Here is a 15,008-nt window from a genome sequence, read left to right on the forward strand (position 1 = left end):
CTAGTGGCAGCTGCCACGAACTCTGGCAGCTGCCAGTGGCAGCTGGGGATGCCACCGGAAGTGGCGGTGCGACCTGCCGCTGCCAGAGAGAGCGCCAGTCCCTGCTGGGAAAAGACTACAAGGACTACAAAGTCATTTTTTCATGCAATTAAAAATACATATTTTATTTAAAAAAAAAGATTTTAAATGGATTAATTAAAGAATCAGGAAAATTACAATAAAAAAGTCCTTAAAAAGAAAATTAACACTTTATATAAATAAATTGTATTTTTAAAAATGTTCTCTTTTATAGTCTCACTATTTTAATTTGTCTACAAACAATGTCCACAATGCACACAATTAAAAAAATATATATAATAAAAAATGAAAACATTTTGATGAAAGGTGTTTGATAAGTAGCAAAAATAAATTATAAGTGCATGATACATTGTTTTAATGTAACTTAAAAAAGGGGATAGTACGGTAACTAAACTAAACATTCTTTTTATTTTCAGTGTTTATAGAAAATAAAAACAAATGTGACCCTGGACCACAAAACTAGTCATAATTCGCATGGGTATATTTGCCAAATATACATTTAAAAAAAGACCCTTATGACTGGTTTTGTGGTCCAGGGTCACAAACGCGCTGATGCCATGAGAACAAAAATTATAGGCATAAGAATCAACAGGAATAGCATCAGAGTGGGCGTGAGCTATGTTTGATTTAGCCACGCCTCTCTACTCTCTCATTGGTTCGCTTTCGACGTCGTGACGTCAAAAGTACGCCCTGACTTCTGCTTGTGGAACATGTTATGAAAACCGTGCAATCGCAAAGATGTAGTTCACGGAATGCCTGCTGTTTATTTCCCTATTTTCTGTTTCTGAAGGTTCGCAGGAGCAGCTGTAGTTGACGGTATGTTGATTTAATGCCAATATATTTACACTATACAGTGTTTTTTCGCTGTCTTGCATGTGTTGGATGTTGCCGCATCCTCAGTATTGGAACGAGGAGCCATAATTGACTGTATCAGTAAATAAGTCAATGTATTATATATTGTTTATTATTTTATAGTTTTGTATTCTTAATTACTGTGTTTGCCTTTATGCTTAGTTGTGTGTTTATTGTATATACTTTTATTATATGAAGTAGTTATAGTTTAAAAGCTTATTCATGCATGTAACCATCTGCAATTAGTTTCTATAAAACAGAAGAGAGTGCTTGATTAATTATCTTTAATGATCTTAAGGTAAAGCCTCTGTTACAGATAAAGCTTCTGGCTTTAATCGTTTGTTTTTATTTCCATCCCCAGGCCTCATGAGTGTGATTCTCCTGTGTGTCCTGTCCCTGGTTCTGGCCGGTTCTGGTCTTCATGGCCGTAATGCCAGCGTGAGCCATGAGTACTGTGTGCTGGGAGCTGGACCTGCAGGGCTCCAGATGGGCTACTTTCTGTCCAGGAGCCAGAGAGATTATATAATTCTAGAGCGAAACGCAGGACCAGGCAGCTTCTTTCAAATGTACCTGACATCTGAATGAAAAACGACATTTCTCAAACTGAGCTAGAAGGATTTTTACTAGGATCTTAAATTAAATAATTGCAGGCTACTACAGTAAAAAAGGGCAAAATTACAGAAAACAAAGAATAATATATATTGTGGCCACAAATTAAGAATTTGTTTGCAATATTCATTTGTTCCTTCATTTTAGTTAAATCATTATTGTCACAAATCAAGAATCCGTTCCCTCACTTTAGTAAAGTGTGACCACGTTGTACTAATTCATTTCCTGTTTTAATTAAATCAAACAAGGGAACAAATTCTTAATTCATGGCCATGATAAACATATTTTTGGCTGCATGTCATGTGAAAAGGCTTAATACAAAAATAATTTAATATAACCTATATTTATGGCATTTTTTCTTCAATATTTATTAATATTTAAAGTCAACAAGACATCACTGTTTCATTATTGCATATTAATCCAAAGAAAAAATATCCTGTTTAAAATAAAATTTGTTCCAAATGCTGTTGGCTGAGAGGAAAATTGAAATAAGTTGTTAAAGTCACCTTTTTTTTTTTACTTTCTTTGTTTCTTGAAGTTTAATCATGTCTTATTTACTGTATTCTTTTCAGATATCCTCGCCACAGAAAGCTCATCAGCATTAACAAAATATACACAGGGAGGAGGAACAAGGAATTCAACTTGCGTCATGATTGGAACTCCCTGTTGAGTGACAGGCCCAACCTGCTGTTTCAGAGGATAAGCCGGGAGCTCTACCCCAATGCCGATGACTTCCCACGTTACCTCTCGACATTTGTGAAGGAGCTGGGACTGAAGGTTAAATATGGAGCTGATATAGGGAGAATCAAAGCTTCAGATTTTAATGGAAACCAAGGCTACATTCTGACCGATCAGAATGGTGTCAGTTATCAGTGCAGGTTTGACTCGTTTCAAGTTTCATTGTTTAATTATTTAAGTTAAAATGATTAAGTTTAACATTGAATTATTTATTTCACATTTAATTAATTCAATATTTAAGTAATGATATTTAATCATATTTTCATTGAAATCCCTTCATGATGTTTTATATCATTTATAATCTTTTTTTGTCTTTGTAGTGTCCTGTTGGTGTCCACTGGCCTTTGGGTTCCTCAGCAGGTGGATTTTCTTGGCTCTGACCTGGTGGAGGGTTACGAGTCTATCCCCACTGATCCTGAGGAGTTTAAAGATCAGGCTGTGTTAATCCTCGGCAAAGGAAACTCCGCCTTTGAGACTGCACAGAGCATCTTGGGTAGAGCGAGCCGGATTCACTTGTATAGTCCCAGCCCTGTGCGACTCGCATGGCAGACACACTATGTTGGGGACCTCAGGTATTTATTCCACCCTGTCCAACTTATTGCATAATGCATAAAATTAATGTTTTCAAGCCTGCTTATAGCTGTAACCAAAATGCACAAGTGATGTATCTATCTAGGTTTCATGAGCTGTGCTTTATAAATCTTTACACTATTAATATAATAGACAATGGACCTTTTTTTGGCCATGGAACATTTCTGTTTTTTAGGGCAGTAAACAATGAGCTATTAGACACGTACCAGCTGAAATCTCTAGACGGTCTTGTAGAGGGAAGACTGGAGGATATTGCCATTGTCCGTAGAGAAAAAGATGGAGGGAAGAGAAGAACAGCAAAGAAAAGAAGTCAAACATCAACGGAGGGAAAGGAGCAGCTGTATTTAACTCTTACTGAACTTCTTGACCAGAATGGCAACAACATTTCAAAGGTCACTGGGCAAAATCTGCCTGGTTTCCACACTGATAACTTCTCACTCAGACAGCCGTATGATCGAGTGATCCGATGCCTGGGCTTTCGTTTTAACTTCTCCATTTTTGATGGGTAAGATCAACAGTTGAAATTATGAATATGCCAAGCAGCTTATTATATACACACACCTGGTCGAAAGTACTTTGGAATAGTCATTTTTTAAAAATGTTTTATTTAATCAAAAATACAATAAAAACAGTCATATTATGAAAAATTGTTACGATTTAAAATAACTGTTTTCTATTCTATTTTAAATACTGCATTTTCAGCATCATTACTCCAGTCTTCAGTCACATGATTTTTCAGAAGTCATTCTAATATACTGATTTGCTTGTCAAGAAACATTTCTAGTGCTAATTAATATGTTTGTGATAACTGTGATAACCTACCATTCAAGAGTAAGATTTAATAATAATAATACTTTTATTCAGCAAGGAGGCATTAAATTGGTAAAAAGTGACAATAAAGACATTTATAACATTACAAAAATTTCTATTTCAAACAAATGCTGTTCTTTTTTTAACTTTCTATGCATCAAAGAATCCTGAAAGCAATTTATCATGGGTTCCAAAAAACAACAACATTTCAACATTGCTAATAAAAAGAACCATTATTAATAATTTAGCACCAGTAATAACTGATAACAACTGAGCAGCAAATCAGCATATTGATGATATCTGAAGGATCATGTGGCACTTTAAAATATCAAAATAGAAAATATTTTTTCATTTCACAATATTACTGCTTTGCTGTATTTCATCGTTAAATATAGCCTTGGTGAGCCTTTTGACTGGTAATGTAATTACTTTCATATTGACAAAAATTAGTTATTATTTTTCCAGATCTGCACGGCCGCCCCAAAGCAGTGGTGCCCGAGGCCGGTTGCCAGGAATAACAGCCTGGTACGAAGGCAGAGGGACGCCCAACATGTTTGTCCTGGGTACAGCAGCCCACTCCAGAGATTATCGTATGTCTGCTGGTGGGTTTGTTCACGGATTCCGCTACACTGGTAAGCATTTCACCTCACTTAAACATAACATTTCAGGTTTGTCGTAGGAACGTAGGAGGCCATAATAGAGGTCCTCTGTTTTGCTACTACAGTGCGTGCTGTTCATAAAATCCTGGAGCAGCGTTACCATAACATTGCCTGGCCTGCTACAAAATTACCCATCAGTCAGCTGCAGTCCTGGATTCTTAGGAGAGTGAATGAAGCCTCTGGACCATACCAGATGTTTGGCGTTCTTGGGGACATTATTCTACTGCGAGGGTAAGGGATGTTTCAAAGGATGCATGTACAATATATGTATTTGTTGGTACGTTTTTTTGTTTTGTTTGTTTGTTTGTTTGTTTTTTACATTTTAACTTTTAACATGCAAGATGCTCGCCAAGGCTTAATTTATTTGATTAAAAATACAGTAAAAATAGTATTATTCCGAAGTATTATAAATAACTTTTCTATTTTAATATATTCTGAAACTTAATTTATTCCAGTGATGGCAAAGCTGAATTTTCAGCATCATTACTCCAGTTTCCAGTGTCACATGATCCTTTAGAAATCATTCTAATATACTGATTTGCTGCTCAAGAAACATTTATAATTATTATCTACGTTAAAAACAGTTGTGCTGTTTCAAATTTTCGTAGAAACTTTGATAAAAAAAATTCTGGAACCTATGATATATATATATAGAAGGTTTAAAAGAACAGCATTTATTTGAAATGGAATCTTTTGTAACAATATAAATCTCTCTACTGTCACTTTTGATCAATTTAATGCCTCCTTGCTGAATAAATTTCTTTAAAAAAAAAATCATACTGAACAGTCTTTTCAAATGTCCAGTGAACACTAAACTCATGGGTTGTCAAAATTGTATCTAACTTCCGACCTTGACAACACATTAAAAAGCTGAATTTTCAGCATCATTACTCCAGTTTCCAGTGTCACATGATCCTTTAGAAATCATTCTAATATACTGATTTGCTGCTCAAGAAACATTTATAATTATTATCTACGTTAAAAACAGTTGTGCTGTTTCAAATTTTCGTAGAAACTTTGATTAAAAAAAATTCTGGAACCTATGATATATATATATAGAAGGTTTAAAAGAACAGCATTTATTTGAAATGGAATCTTTTGTAACAATATAAATCTCTCTACTGTCACTTTTGATCAATTTAATGCCTCCCTGCTGAATAAATTTCTTTAAAAAAAAAATCATACTGAACAGTCTTTTCAAATGTCCAGTGAACACTAAACTCATGGGTTGTCAAAATTGTATCTAACTTCCGACCTTGACAACACATTAAAAAGATTATAATTCTATCCCTCACAGCCTTGTTTTTATTCAAATCTAATTAAATATGGCAACTATGATGAATGACTGTTTTACCTACACAAATCTCTCTCCTCCTTCCTTCCACAGGTCTTACTGTGAATATCTGGAGGAGTTTCCTCTGCAGGCCCTGCCCCAGCTGTCTGCTCTATCTGGACGGCCCCTTACAGATCATGGTCTTCTGGTCTTGGTCATGCAGTATGGACTGAACCGGACTGATACGCTAGGACCAGGTCGAGCTGAGTCCGAGTGGACCAAAGCCTGGAGGCCCAACTTCCTCCATCCGGTCCTGTACTACTACAACACACTACCTACAGGTGAAGAGCTGCTCAAATATGTTCTGTTGATAGGGCCGTCCTTTGGGGGGTGCAACTGGTGCGGTCGCACCGGGCCCTGCGCTTGAGGAGGCCCCGCGGCAAACAGACCGAGGGGGAACCCCCACAGCCCCCCTACACCCCCAATATTTTGGACTTTTCTGTTGATATTCTATCAAAATCACATACTGGAATATTAAAATAAGTGTGCTCTATGTTTCTATAGAGAAGGATATGAGGCAGCGTCCAGTTGGCTGGCCACTACCACGACCTGAGGCCGTTCATCACATGGTTGAGGACTTCTTAACTGAATGGGATCAGCCCATATCACACAGCCAACCTCTCAGACGCTTCCTCGAGCACTGCCTCCAAACTGACCTCAGGGCCTTTTATGCTGGTCAGTACAGAAATGTTCTTCTGAGACATTGGGGAACTTTTTGAGTGCCAATAATTGAAGACAAATTCTAAAATAAAATGCTGTTTTTTAGAACTTTCTATTCATCGAAGATTCCAGGAAAATGTATCAGTTTCTAGTAAAGATATGAAACGGCACAACTGTTTTCAACATTGATAATAATAATAATAAGTCTTTCTTGATCAGCATATTAGAATAATTTCTGAAGGATCATGTCACTCAGAAGACTGGAGTAATGCTGCTGAAAAATACCACACTGCTATTACAATTATTTAAAATTTTGATAATATTTAACAATATTACAGTTTTTACTGTATTTGTGATCAAATAAATGCAGCCTTGGTAAGCAAAAGAGGCTTCTTTCAAAAACATTAAAAAACAGCATAGAGAAGTACTTTTTACAACTGTTCTTGCAGGACTTCATCATTTATTATGTGCCTTTGTGTGTCCTTTTTCTTCAGAATCCTGTTTCCTTCTGTCCCTCACCAGTCGTACCCCACCCCTCTTCTGCCGTCAAGGTTATTTAAGAAAGCAGGGCATTGTGGGAAACAGCCACCTATGGCAACATGCCCGTGAGGCAGGACTCATGGCAGATCATCATGGAGATATTACACCCGGCCATGATACATCAGTATCTGAATACCTGAAACATGCTGACGCTGCAGTTGTTTCAGCTATGAACTTTGACCTTTGAGGGGCATTAACACTAACGGTACCAAAGACCAAATCTCTTCTGTTCATCTACCTCCCATTTCTCATGGAATTTACCTTATCAATTCACCTGCATTTCCATAGAAAACATCCCACATCTAGTATCCTGAGACTACGATCAAACATACAGTTAAGTAAAATAATAAGTATTACCTTGCCATAGTTTTTATAAGCCAAAGTATAGCTTTATATACTGTTTTATGGTATTGGGTTTGGTGTTGCAATACAATGCATAACTTATTTTTTTATACAATTGTTAAAGGTATATAAAAAAAGTATTTTTCTTGGGTTGACATGCATGTACTTCTATTTATAACTACAATAAAGACATCCCATCTCATTAATTAATTTCAAAAAGGTGTGTTTGTGGTTATATATATATATATATATGTATGTGTGTGGCATTGTAGCATAGAAGTCATTTACGAAATGAACAATGTTTTATTATAGAAAAGACTGAAATATTGGAAAGAGTTTAACTCTAAAACATTTTGTTCTCAGATACAACAACATAAAATTTCAGTCAGTTTTGTTTGTCGTGCATAATGCTGTTAAGATGAGAGCTAAGCATGTTCTGAGTTCCTGATTTTAATCCAGAGTAGGAAATATTATACACACATTTTTAAATCAGATCTAGCAAGTGAATTATTAAATAATAAATTATTTAAATATATTTTTACTTTTACATTTTGAGGCCCTTGTGTAAGTTTACTGAGTGGGGATTCCATGTGCAAATATAACTAACATAAATAAAATAATTAACAATCAATTCAAATCCTAATCTTTGTTTTCATAAAATAACAAAATGTAAGTAAGAAATAACATTTTCTAGAAATTACGTACGTATATTTACTACGTTATTACTATACGTTCTCCAAATGGACGAGCGCCTTAACAACATCGATGTTGATTGGCTGCTTAGGTCACGATGAATTCAGACTAAGCAATGCCGACGTGTTTTACTAAAAACAAGCGCAAAACATTGAAACAGCGCCATTTTGGCTCAAATGGGCTCAGAGTTCAGTGCTTGTTAGAACGCGGAACGGTGTGTATTCAACATTACACAATTAAATTGCAATGAACAGAAAAGCAACGTATCTTTATTTAAAAACCTGGCTCCAAATGCAGTCTTGAAGAATGCCGCTTGTGTAACAATGCTGCGTTAGGTTTGTGCAACAGATACAGTATTTACATTCTGATGGTACTGACATTAGTACAGTAAACGCCTTATATTAATATGGAGGGGTCGAGCCCACTTGTCGCAGCCACGTCGGATGGCGACCGGTCCAGTTCGGAGGGAGAGCTCACGGTAACGAACGGAGCTGCGGTGAGAGACGGCGAGAAACGGGAGGATGTGACGCCGATGGAGGCTGCAGGTGCGGTCGGGTTCAGTATCTCGCGTCTGGACACGCTGAGCGCGCTGAGACTCAACCGGACACGACCGGCGGCGGACACCGAGCTCCGGTACCTGCACTTGTTATGGCAGCCCGGTGAACTGCTGCAGGCGGGACGGAGCTCGCCGGGCAAAATCACATCGAACAGGGTGAGGCGGCTGGGAAGAGCTCGGAGGAACATGGGGCCCATTGGAAAAGACCTGTATGGTGTGTGCATGAACAGACATGTCATATATTGTTGTAATATATATATATATACACACACGCACGCACACACACAGTAGTAGCCAAAATTATTAGAACACTAGTATTTTCACCAGCTAAAAAAAAACAAAAAAACGTTTCTTGAAGCGTTTTAGCGATGTTGCCACAGTTCTTCTGGATTGAGTTTGTTCAGTTTCTTCATGTAATTCCAGAGACTGTGTGATCTCTTTGTGCAGCACTGGCTGTTGTCAGACAAAAATCTCACTGGATTATTACAATTAATGGCAAAATGAATGTATGGAAATGTAAACTGATATTTCCTACTGACACACTACAGCAAAAGATTGAAATAACTGACTTGTAACAATTTTTAGCTGGTGAAAATATTAGTGTTATATATAAGATCTTTTGGTAATATTGTGGTAACATAGCAGATTTTTTTAGTTCCTTTTATTTCTCTCTCTCTCTCTGTCTCTCTCTCTCTCTATATATATCAATTCCATATTGTTTTCTTCTCCAAGCTGTGAAGAGGCTCAGAGAAGCTGCCAACTCCAATGATATTGACACAGGTGAGAATCATCAGCGTGACAGACAGTAGTAGTCACACTTGATGCTAAGATTTAGATTATAGTCGGTTCACTTTTGTGTTTTAGTTCGTAGATTGCTGGAAGAGGATACTGATCCTTGTGCTGCTGATGACAAGGGCAGAACAGCCTTACACTTCTCTTCCTGCAATGGCAACGAGAGTATCGGTAAGCTCGGACAAAAATTTTTGGCATTAACTTTTCATAGTGGCATTCAGTGCACGATAAGGTAATTTTACTGGCTTATTTATTGGTACCAAAAGTATTTAGCTACCCAAGACACACCAAAAATATATAAATATTGCATTGCATAATAAAATTTCAAACCAAGTGGCATTTATTTTCAAGTAACTACATTAGTAATAATGTAAGCCTGAGTTTGTTTCTTCATCAGAACAGATTTGGAGAAATGTAGCATTACATCACTTGCTCAGCAATGGATCCTATGCAGTGAATGGGTGCCGTCAGAATGAGAGTCCAAACAGCTGATAAAAACATTACAGTAACCCGCACCACTCCAGTCCATCAGAAATAAATAATAATTGTGATAAGTTCGTCACTAAGATGTTTTTAATTTTTTCTATCCATAATATTGCTTTCCAATGAAAAAGTTGTCTTGTCTGAATCAAGAGAGAAATAAATAGTTCTTAACAAATATGTCAGTGTATTTTGATGTGAGAGGACAACAAGGGATGGACTTTTTCATTGGAGGAAGCGTTATTATGAATTATGAACCAGAAGCCATGGTTTAAAGACGTTAATTGATGGACTGGAGTGGTGTGGATTATTGGGATGTTTTTATTAGCTGTTTGGTCTCTCATTCTGACGGCACCCATTCACTGCAGAGGAACCATTGTTGGGCAAGTGATGTAATGTTACATTTCTCCAAATCTGTTCTGATGAAGAAACAAACTCATCTACATCTTGGACGCCCTGAGAGTGAGTACATTTTCAGCAAATTTTAATTTTTGGGCTTTTTCATTAAATATTTTCCATTTTCATTTGAACTATTCCTTTAAGTGTGGCTTAATTATCCAAATACTTTTTGAGGCCACTATATTTGACCTTTTACCACTGTGTTCCACTTTCTCTTTGTGTCTTTACTTTTAACAATGTAGTTCAGTTGTTGCTAAGTTATGGTGCTGACCCAAACCAGAGAGACAGCCTCGGAAACACACCACTGCATCTGGGTGAGAATGTGCAGAAGCATAATTAGCATAATTATGTATAATTAAATCTATGTTCAAAGCTTATGGTGAGTTAAATTGCCTTCTACAGCTGCCTGCACCAACCACGTGCCTGTCATCACAACTTTACTGCGGGGAGGTACGATTGATTATTCATCTGAATCTTATTCATCCGAGAGATTTCTGCTATTTCTTAACAAAAACAGTACCTCTAACACCATTCACAAATCGAATTTAGTACCAGTTCACGCATTATAAATGTCCCCTCAGGTGCCCGTGTTGATGCTCTGGACCGTGCTGGAAGGACTCCTCTTCATCTGGCCCGTTCAAAGCTCAACATCTTACAAGAGGGAGACTCACGTAGCATAGAAACCCTCAGAGGAGAGGTCACACAGGTGATTAACTTCATGCACATAACGAAGACATTGTGGACACTGTGACGTTCATGCTTCTTGTGAATATTTCTACTATGAAGGTTACTTGGGGTAAAAGCATCTGCCAAATGCATAATGTAATGTAACATAATGACTACTGGGTTAACATGAGACAGGTCGATAAGGTTTATATAATGTACCCTGCCCACACTTTTCCTATGCTCCTGTTGTACATGCTCATATATGTGCTGTAATGTAAAAATGAACCAGTGATCTCTGAATATGTCTGTAGATCATTCAAATGCTGCGGGAATATCTGAATATAATGGGACAGAGTGAAGAGAGAGAGAAACTGGAGCACATCTCAAACCAGCTGCAGAACACCCGCACCAGAGAACAGGTAAAACAGCTGCTGAGTTCATGTACTCATTCCCTTCGATATTTTAAAGAGAACTGTTTCATTTAGCATCTGCACCCTGTTAAGCCTGTAAAGCCTGGCGTAAAAAAAAATATTAATATATATTTTTTTTGAATGGAACCATTTATTATACCTTTTAGACATAAAAAAAATTCTAAAAACAGAAAAGCGTTTGTTTATTTTTTGAGCATCATATGGGATACATCAGGTTTTTATGGCTCATATAGAATGATATAGTCGCATAGGAAAAAAAACTTATTCAGAGGCCCAAAATGAGCAAAAATATGCAATTTTGTGAAGTTGCTGATATTTATACAGCCAAAATTAAGATGGAATTCTGATAGCTTGTAATGTAAATCAATGTGATCTTTATAACAGTATAACAGACTACATAACGTGCGTAAAAAATATCAGTTGTCACTATATCTCCTAATAATATGTCTTAGTAAGATTATATTTAAATGCATAGTTTTATGTTTAAGGCTCTGTAGTTTTTATTGTGGATGCAAAATATGATGGGAAACATGCAAATACAAATTCCTCAAGCCTGATGTGGCATATTTCATACTCACATTTTAACACGATTTTTCTAAAAGAAACCTGAGTCGCTTCAGTCCAGTACGTTTTCATTTTCAAAATATTGTATAATGGAAAATGTACCACTGAAGGGGGCATTTAGAATGAAACTAAAAGTCCTTTTCTTGCTAAAAAAAAGTACAAACTGTCAGTCAGACAGAAGGAATGTTGTAAACTGTGTACAGTAAATGTTGATGATTTAGAGCCCATAGAAATTTGCGTTATCAGATATGATACAGTAGGCTTTATGGAGTTAATTCTACAGTTTTGTGTGTTTGATATCACTGTAGCTTTTGGACATTCTTTCATGTGATCCGCAGGTGGACGAAGTGACGGATTTACTGGCCAGCTTCACGTCTCTCAGTATTCAGATTCAGAATATGGGAGACAGGTAGAGATGGATTGAAGAAAAGAAGTGAGAGGATGAGACAACTGTGGGTTTTATTCTGGAGAACAGGAGAAACTATTTATATATGACATGCCTACATATACAACACAACTGTGTAATAATGGTTATTTAAATCCAACTTTGACTAAGAAAAATTATAAATTGCCTTCATTTTATTTTTGTTCCTGAAACCATTCTCATTCCTTTCTGTTATGCCTATGTCACAGTTTACTGTGTATTCATTTTTGTAAGTGACTGAAAGACAGCCAAATAAATTACATAATGCCACGAGTGTATGTGTGGACTGTCTTTGAATCAACGATGTAGCAAAACTCACACTAAAGTATAAGCTGTGCGTTTACAAATCGCTTTTATATGGTAAATATCACTAATGCTAATGTTTAATGTCAGTTTTTGGTTGTAAAAATGGGGGCTTTCATTGTTGTGATACACTCTCTGGTCTCAAAGTCCCTCCTCCTCATCTCTGGCTGCTTTTGTTGTTGACTCCCATCAAAGATGGCGTCGCGCGCCAACTAAACCCACATCAAACCCGAGGTAATATTTCACTCATTATTGCACAACACTTCTAATATCTCCAAACAAATCGCATGCATTCCGTGCCATTTGTGCAGTACTGTTGAAACCCATAAAATTGCATGGTGGGAACGCAACGTTAATCGAGTTGTAACCCGATACCGGCCTTTGTGCACCGCAGCCGCGGGACTGAGCGCGCTGGACGATCCGGCAGAGACGCGCGACACGTCCGCAGCTGCTCGAATCCTCGAGCTGAACCAGGGAAGCGCTGGATCCTGATGAAGAGAGGGGAAGGGGGTGTGTGAGTGCATTTCTTCGAAAGTAGGCGGGAAATGTGCAATAATGAGTGTTGAGGCTGTTCTTGTTGTTGGGATTCCTGCAAATGTCATTGGCAGCTTGACTAAAGTTGTGGCTGGAGGAAAGCTGATGTGGGCTGCAGATCCTGATCTGTCACTAATGAGTGCGTGCGCTTTCTGTTGCACATCTTCAGAGTTGTTCAACGCTTCTGCATGCAACGTTATTGCAATAGAAGAAAGCTTTTATTAGAATTGGAAGATGAGGCGACTTAATTGTGTTTTTCTGATGAGTTTTGTTTTCTCTGTAGTTTTTTCAGTATTAGTGCTTATTTATTTGGTTGTATATCTTTGATGTTAATGTTTATATTATATGGCATACAGTTGATAACTTAAATTTAATTCAGTTTTGTTTGTATAGCAATTTTTACAAAACATGTAGTTCTGAAGAAAACTTGTCACTTTTAGTCCATGGTCGAAATACCTTTTAGAATATTTGCATATTTCATTCTCTTCCAGGGAAAAGGACATTTTATATATATATATATATTTGCTTGCAGGTGTCTATCTACATTTGTTTGTCTAGTAAACTGCTCTTTTGAATGAGAATGTGACTTCACCTAAAAATGAAAATGTACTCACTCCCATGCCACCCAAGATGTAGATGAGTTTGTTTCTTCATCAGAACAGATTTGGAGAAATGTATCATTGCATCTCTTGCTCATCAGTGGGTCCTCTGCAGTGAATGGGTGCCGTCAGAATGAGAGTCCAAACAGCTGATAAAAACATCACAATAATTCACAAGTAATCCGTATGACTCCATCAATTAACATCTTGTGAAATGAAAAGCTGTGTGTTTAAAAAAACTATTTCATCCAGATGTTTTTGACTAAACCAGCTTCCAATTAAAATATGAATCATCTGTCAATAATATTGCTTTCTCCAGTGAAAAGGTCACTGAATCATGAGAGAAATATACACAGATCAAGCACCGTTCACAATCCAAAACAGAGCTAAACAAATATGTTGATGGACTTTTTCACTGGATGAAGCGTTATTATGGATCATGGCCTATAATTTGAAGTTAAAACGCCATTATTATGGATTTGTTTCTTACAAACACTTCTCACTTCACAAAATGTTAAATGATGGACTGGAGTGGTGTGAATTATTGTGATGTTTTTATCAGCTGTTTGGACTCTCATTCTGATGGCACCCATTCACTGCAGAGGAACCATTGATGAGCAAGAGATTTAAAGATGATGCGTTTCAATTTTTCCTTTCTCTTTGGAGTGTTACAAGCTCTTGGTGCATAAAGAAGATCTGTAAAGTTGCAAAGACTAAAGTCTCAAATCCAAAGAGATATCCTTTATAAAAGTTAAGAGTCAACCACGCCTACCTAAAACGGCTCGTTCTAACACGCCCCCACATACCTACGTCACGATCTGGGAAGATTTGCATAAAGCCGCCCAAATGTCCACCCAAAGAAAGAAGGCGTAACTTTTATCCTCGCTGTAGTATTGTTATCAAAATTGTAGTAAATCAGCTCAAAAGGGAAATATTTATGACTAATTATAACTGGTTATGATTAATAATAAATATTTAGATTAGATCTTCGAATTAACTGTAGCAGAATCAATATCACCATTACTTGATCTGTCCGTCCACCGAGCAGACAAAATAATCATTTATCAATTCAAAGAAAGATTATTTTCCTGGCCAAAGAAGGATAACTTTCCTCATTTATGCAGTGCTAGCAGTAATTTAACATATGTAGCAAGGGTTCAAAACATTCATTGACTTCGAATTGTGAGCAGCAACAGAGACAATCAGTTGTGAATATAAGGGATTTAATAAATGAAACTATATCTAACATATAACTAAGCAAAACACGTATATATACAGAATTAAACAAAGTAAGGAAAAGAGAGAGGAATGTAAAAGGATGGCAGTATTTTACATCAATTAACCACAACCTTTGA

General features: G+C 36.9%; 2 protein-coding genes across 2 annotated transcripts; both read left to right on the plus strand.

The window, feature by feature from the left end:
• Positions 1-775: 775 nt before the first annotated feature.
• foxred2 (FAD-dependent oxidoreductase domain containing 2) lies at positions 776-7,406 on the plus strand. The gene is made up of 10 exons (XM_016526731.1): positions 776-894; positions 1,292-1,496; positions 2,112-2,417; positions 2,598-2,849; positions 3,044-3,373; positions 4,144-4,310; positions 4,403-4,568; positions 5,725-5,951; positions 6,175-6,345; positions 6,825-7,406. The coding sequence occupies exons 2-10, from the start codon at positions 1,297-1,299 to the stop codon at positions 7,055-7,057; spliced, it is 2,052 nt and encodes a 683-aa protein (XP_016382217.1). The 5' UTR covers positions 776-894; positions 1,292-1,296; the 3' UTR covers positions 7,058-7,406.
• Positions 7,407-8,081: 675 nt separating this feature from the next.
• LOC107719341 (ankyrin repeat domain-containing protein 54-like) lies at positions 8,082-12,487 on the plus strand. The gene is made up of 8 exons (XM_016526739.1): positions 8,082-8,675; positions 9,194-9,241; positions 9,326-9,424; positions 10,375-10,446; positions 10,535-10,582; positions 10,714-10,838; positions 11,110-11,217; positions 12,132-12,487. The coding sequence occupies exons 1-8, from the start codon at positions 8,312-8,314 to the stop codon at positions 12,204-12,206; spliced, it is 939 nt and encodes a 312-aa protein (XP_016382225.1). The 5' UTR covers positions 8,082-8,311; the 3' UTR covers positions 12,207-12,487.
• Positions 12,488-15,008: the final 2,521 nt, after the last annotated feature.

This window comes from Sinocyclocheilus rhinocerous, unplaced genomic scaffold (assembly GCF_001515625.1).
Source record: "Sinocyclocheilus rhinocerous isolate Xijiao unplaced genomic scaffold, SAMN03320098_v1.1 scaffold1533, whole genome shotgun sequence".
NCBI classification, from domain to species: domain Eukaryota; kingdom Metazoa; phylum Chordata; class Actinopteri; order Cypriniformes; family Cyprinidae; genus Sinocyclocheilus; species Sinocyclocheilus rhinocerous.

Coding starts and splice junctions, on each gene's coding strand:
- foxred2 (XM_016526731.1), top strand. CDS start 1,297: ATGAGTGTGATTCTCCTGTGTGTCCTGTCCCTGGTTCTGGCCGGTTCT. Junction 2,418..2,597: donor GGTGTCAGTTATCAGTGCAG/GTTTGACTCGTT, acceptor TTGTCTTTGTAG/TGTCCTGTTGGTGTCCACTG. Junction 4,569..5,724: donor GACATTATTCTACTGCGAGG/GTAAGGGATGTT, acceptor TTCCTTCCACAG/GTCTTACTGTGAATATCTGG.
- LOC107719341 (XM_016526739.1), top strand. CDS start 8,312: ATGGAGGGGTCGAGCCCACTTGTCGCAGCCACGTCGGATGGCGACCGG. Junction 9,425..10,374: donor CAATGGCAACGAGAGTATCG/GTAAGCTCGGAC, acceptor TTAACAATGTAG/TTCAGTTGTTGCTAAGTTAT. Junction 10,583..10,713: donor CACAACTTTACTGCGGGGAG/GTACGATTGATT, acceptor ATGTCCCCTCAG/GTGCCCGTGTTGATGCTCTG.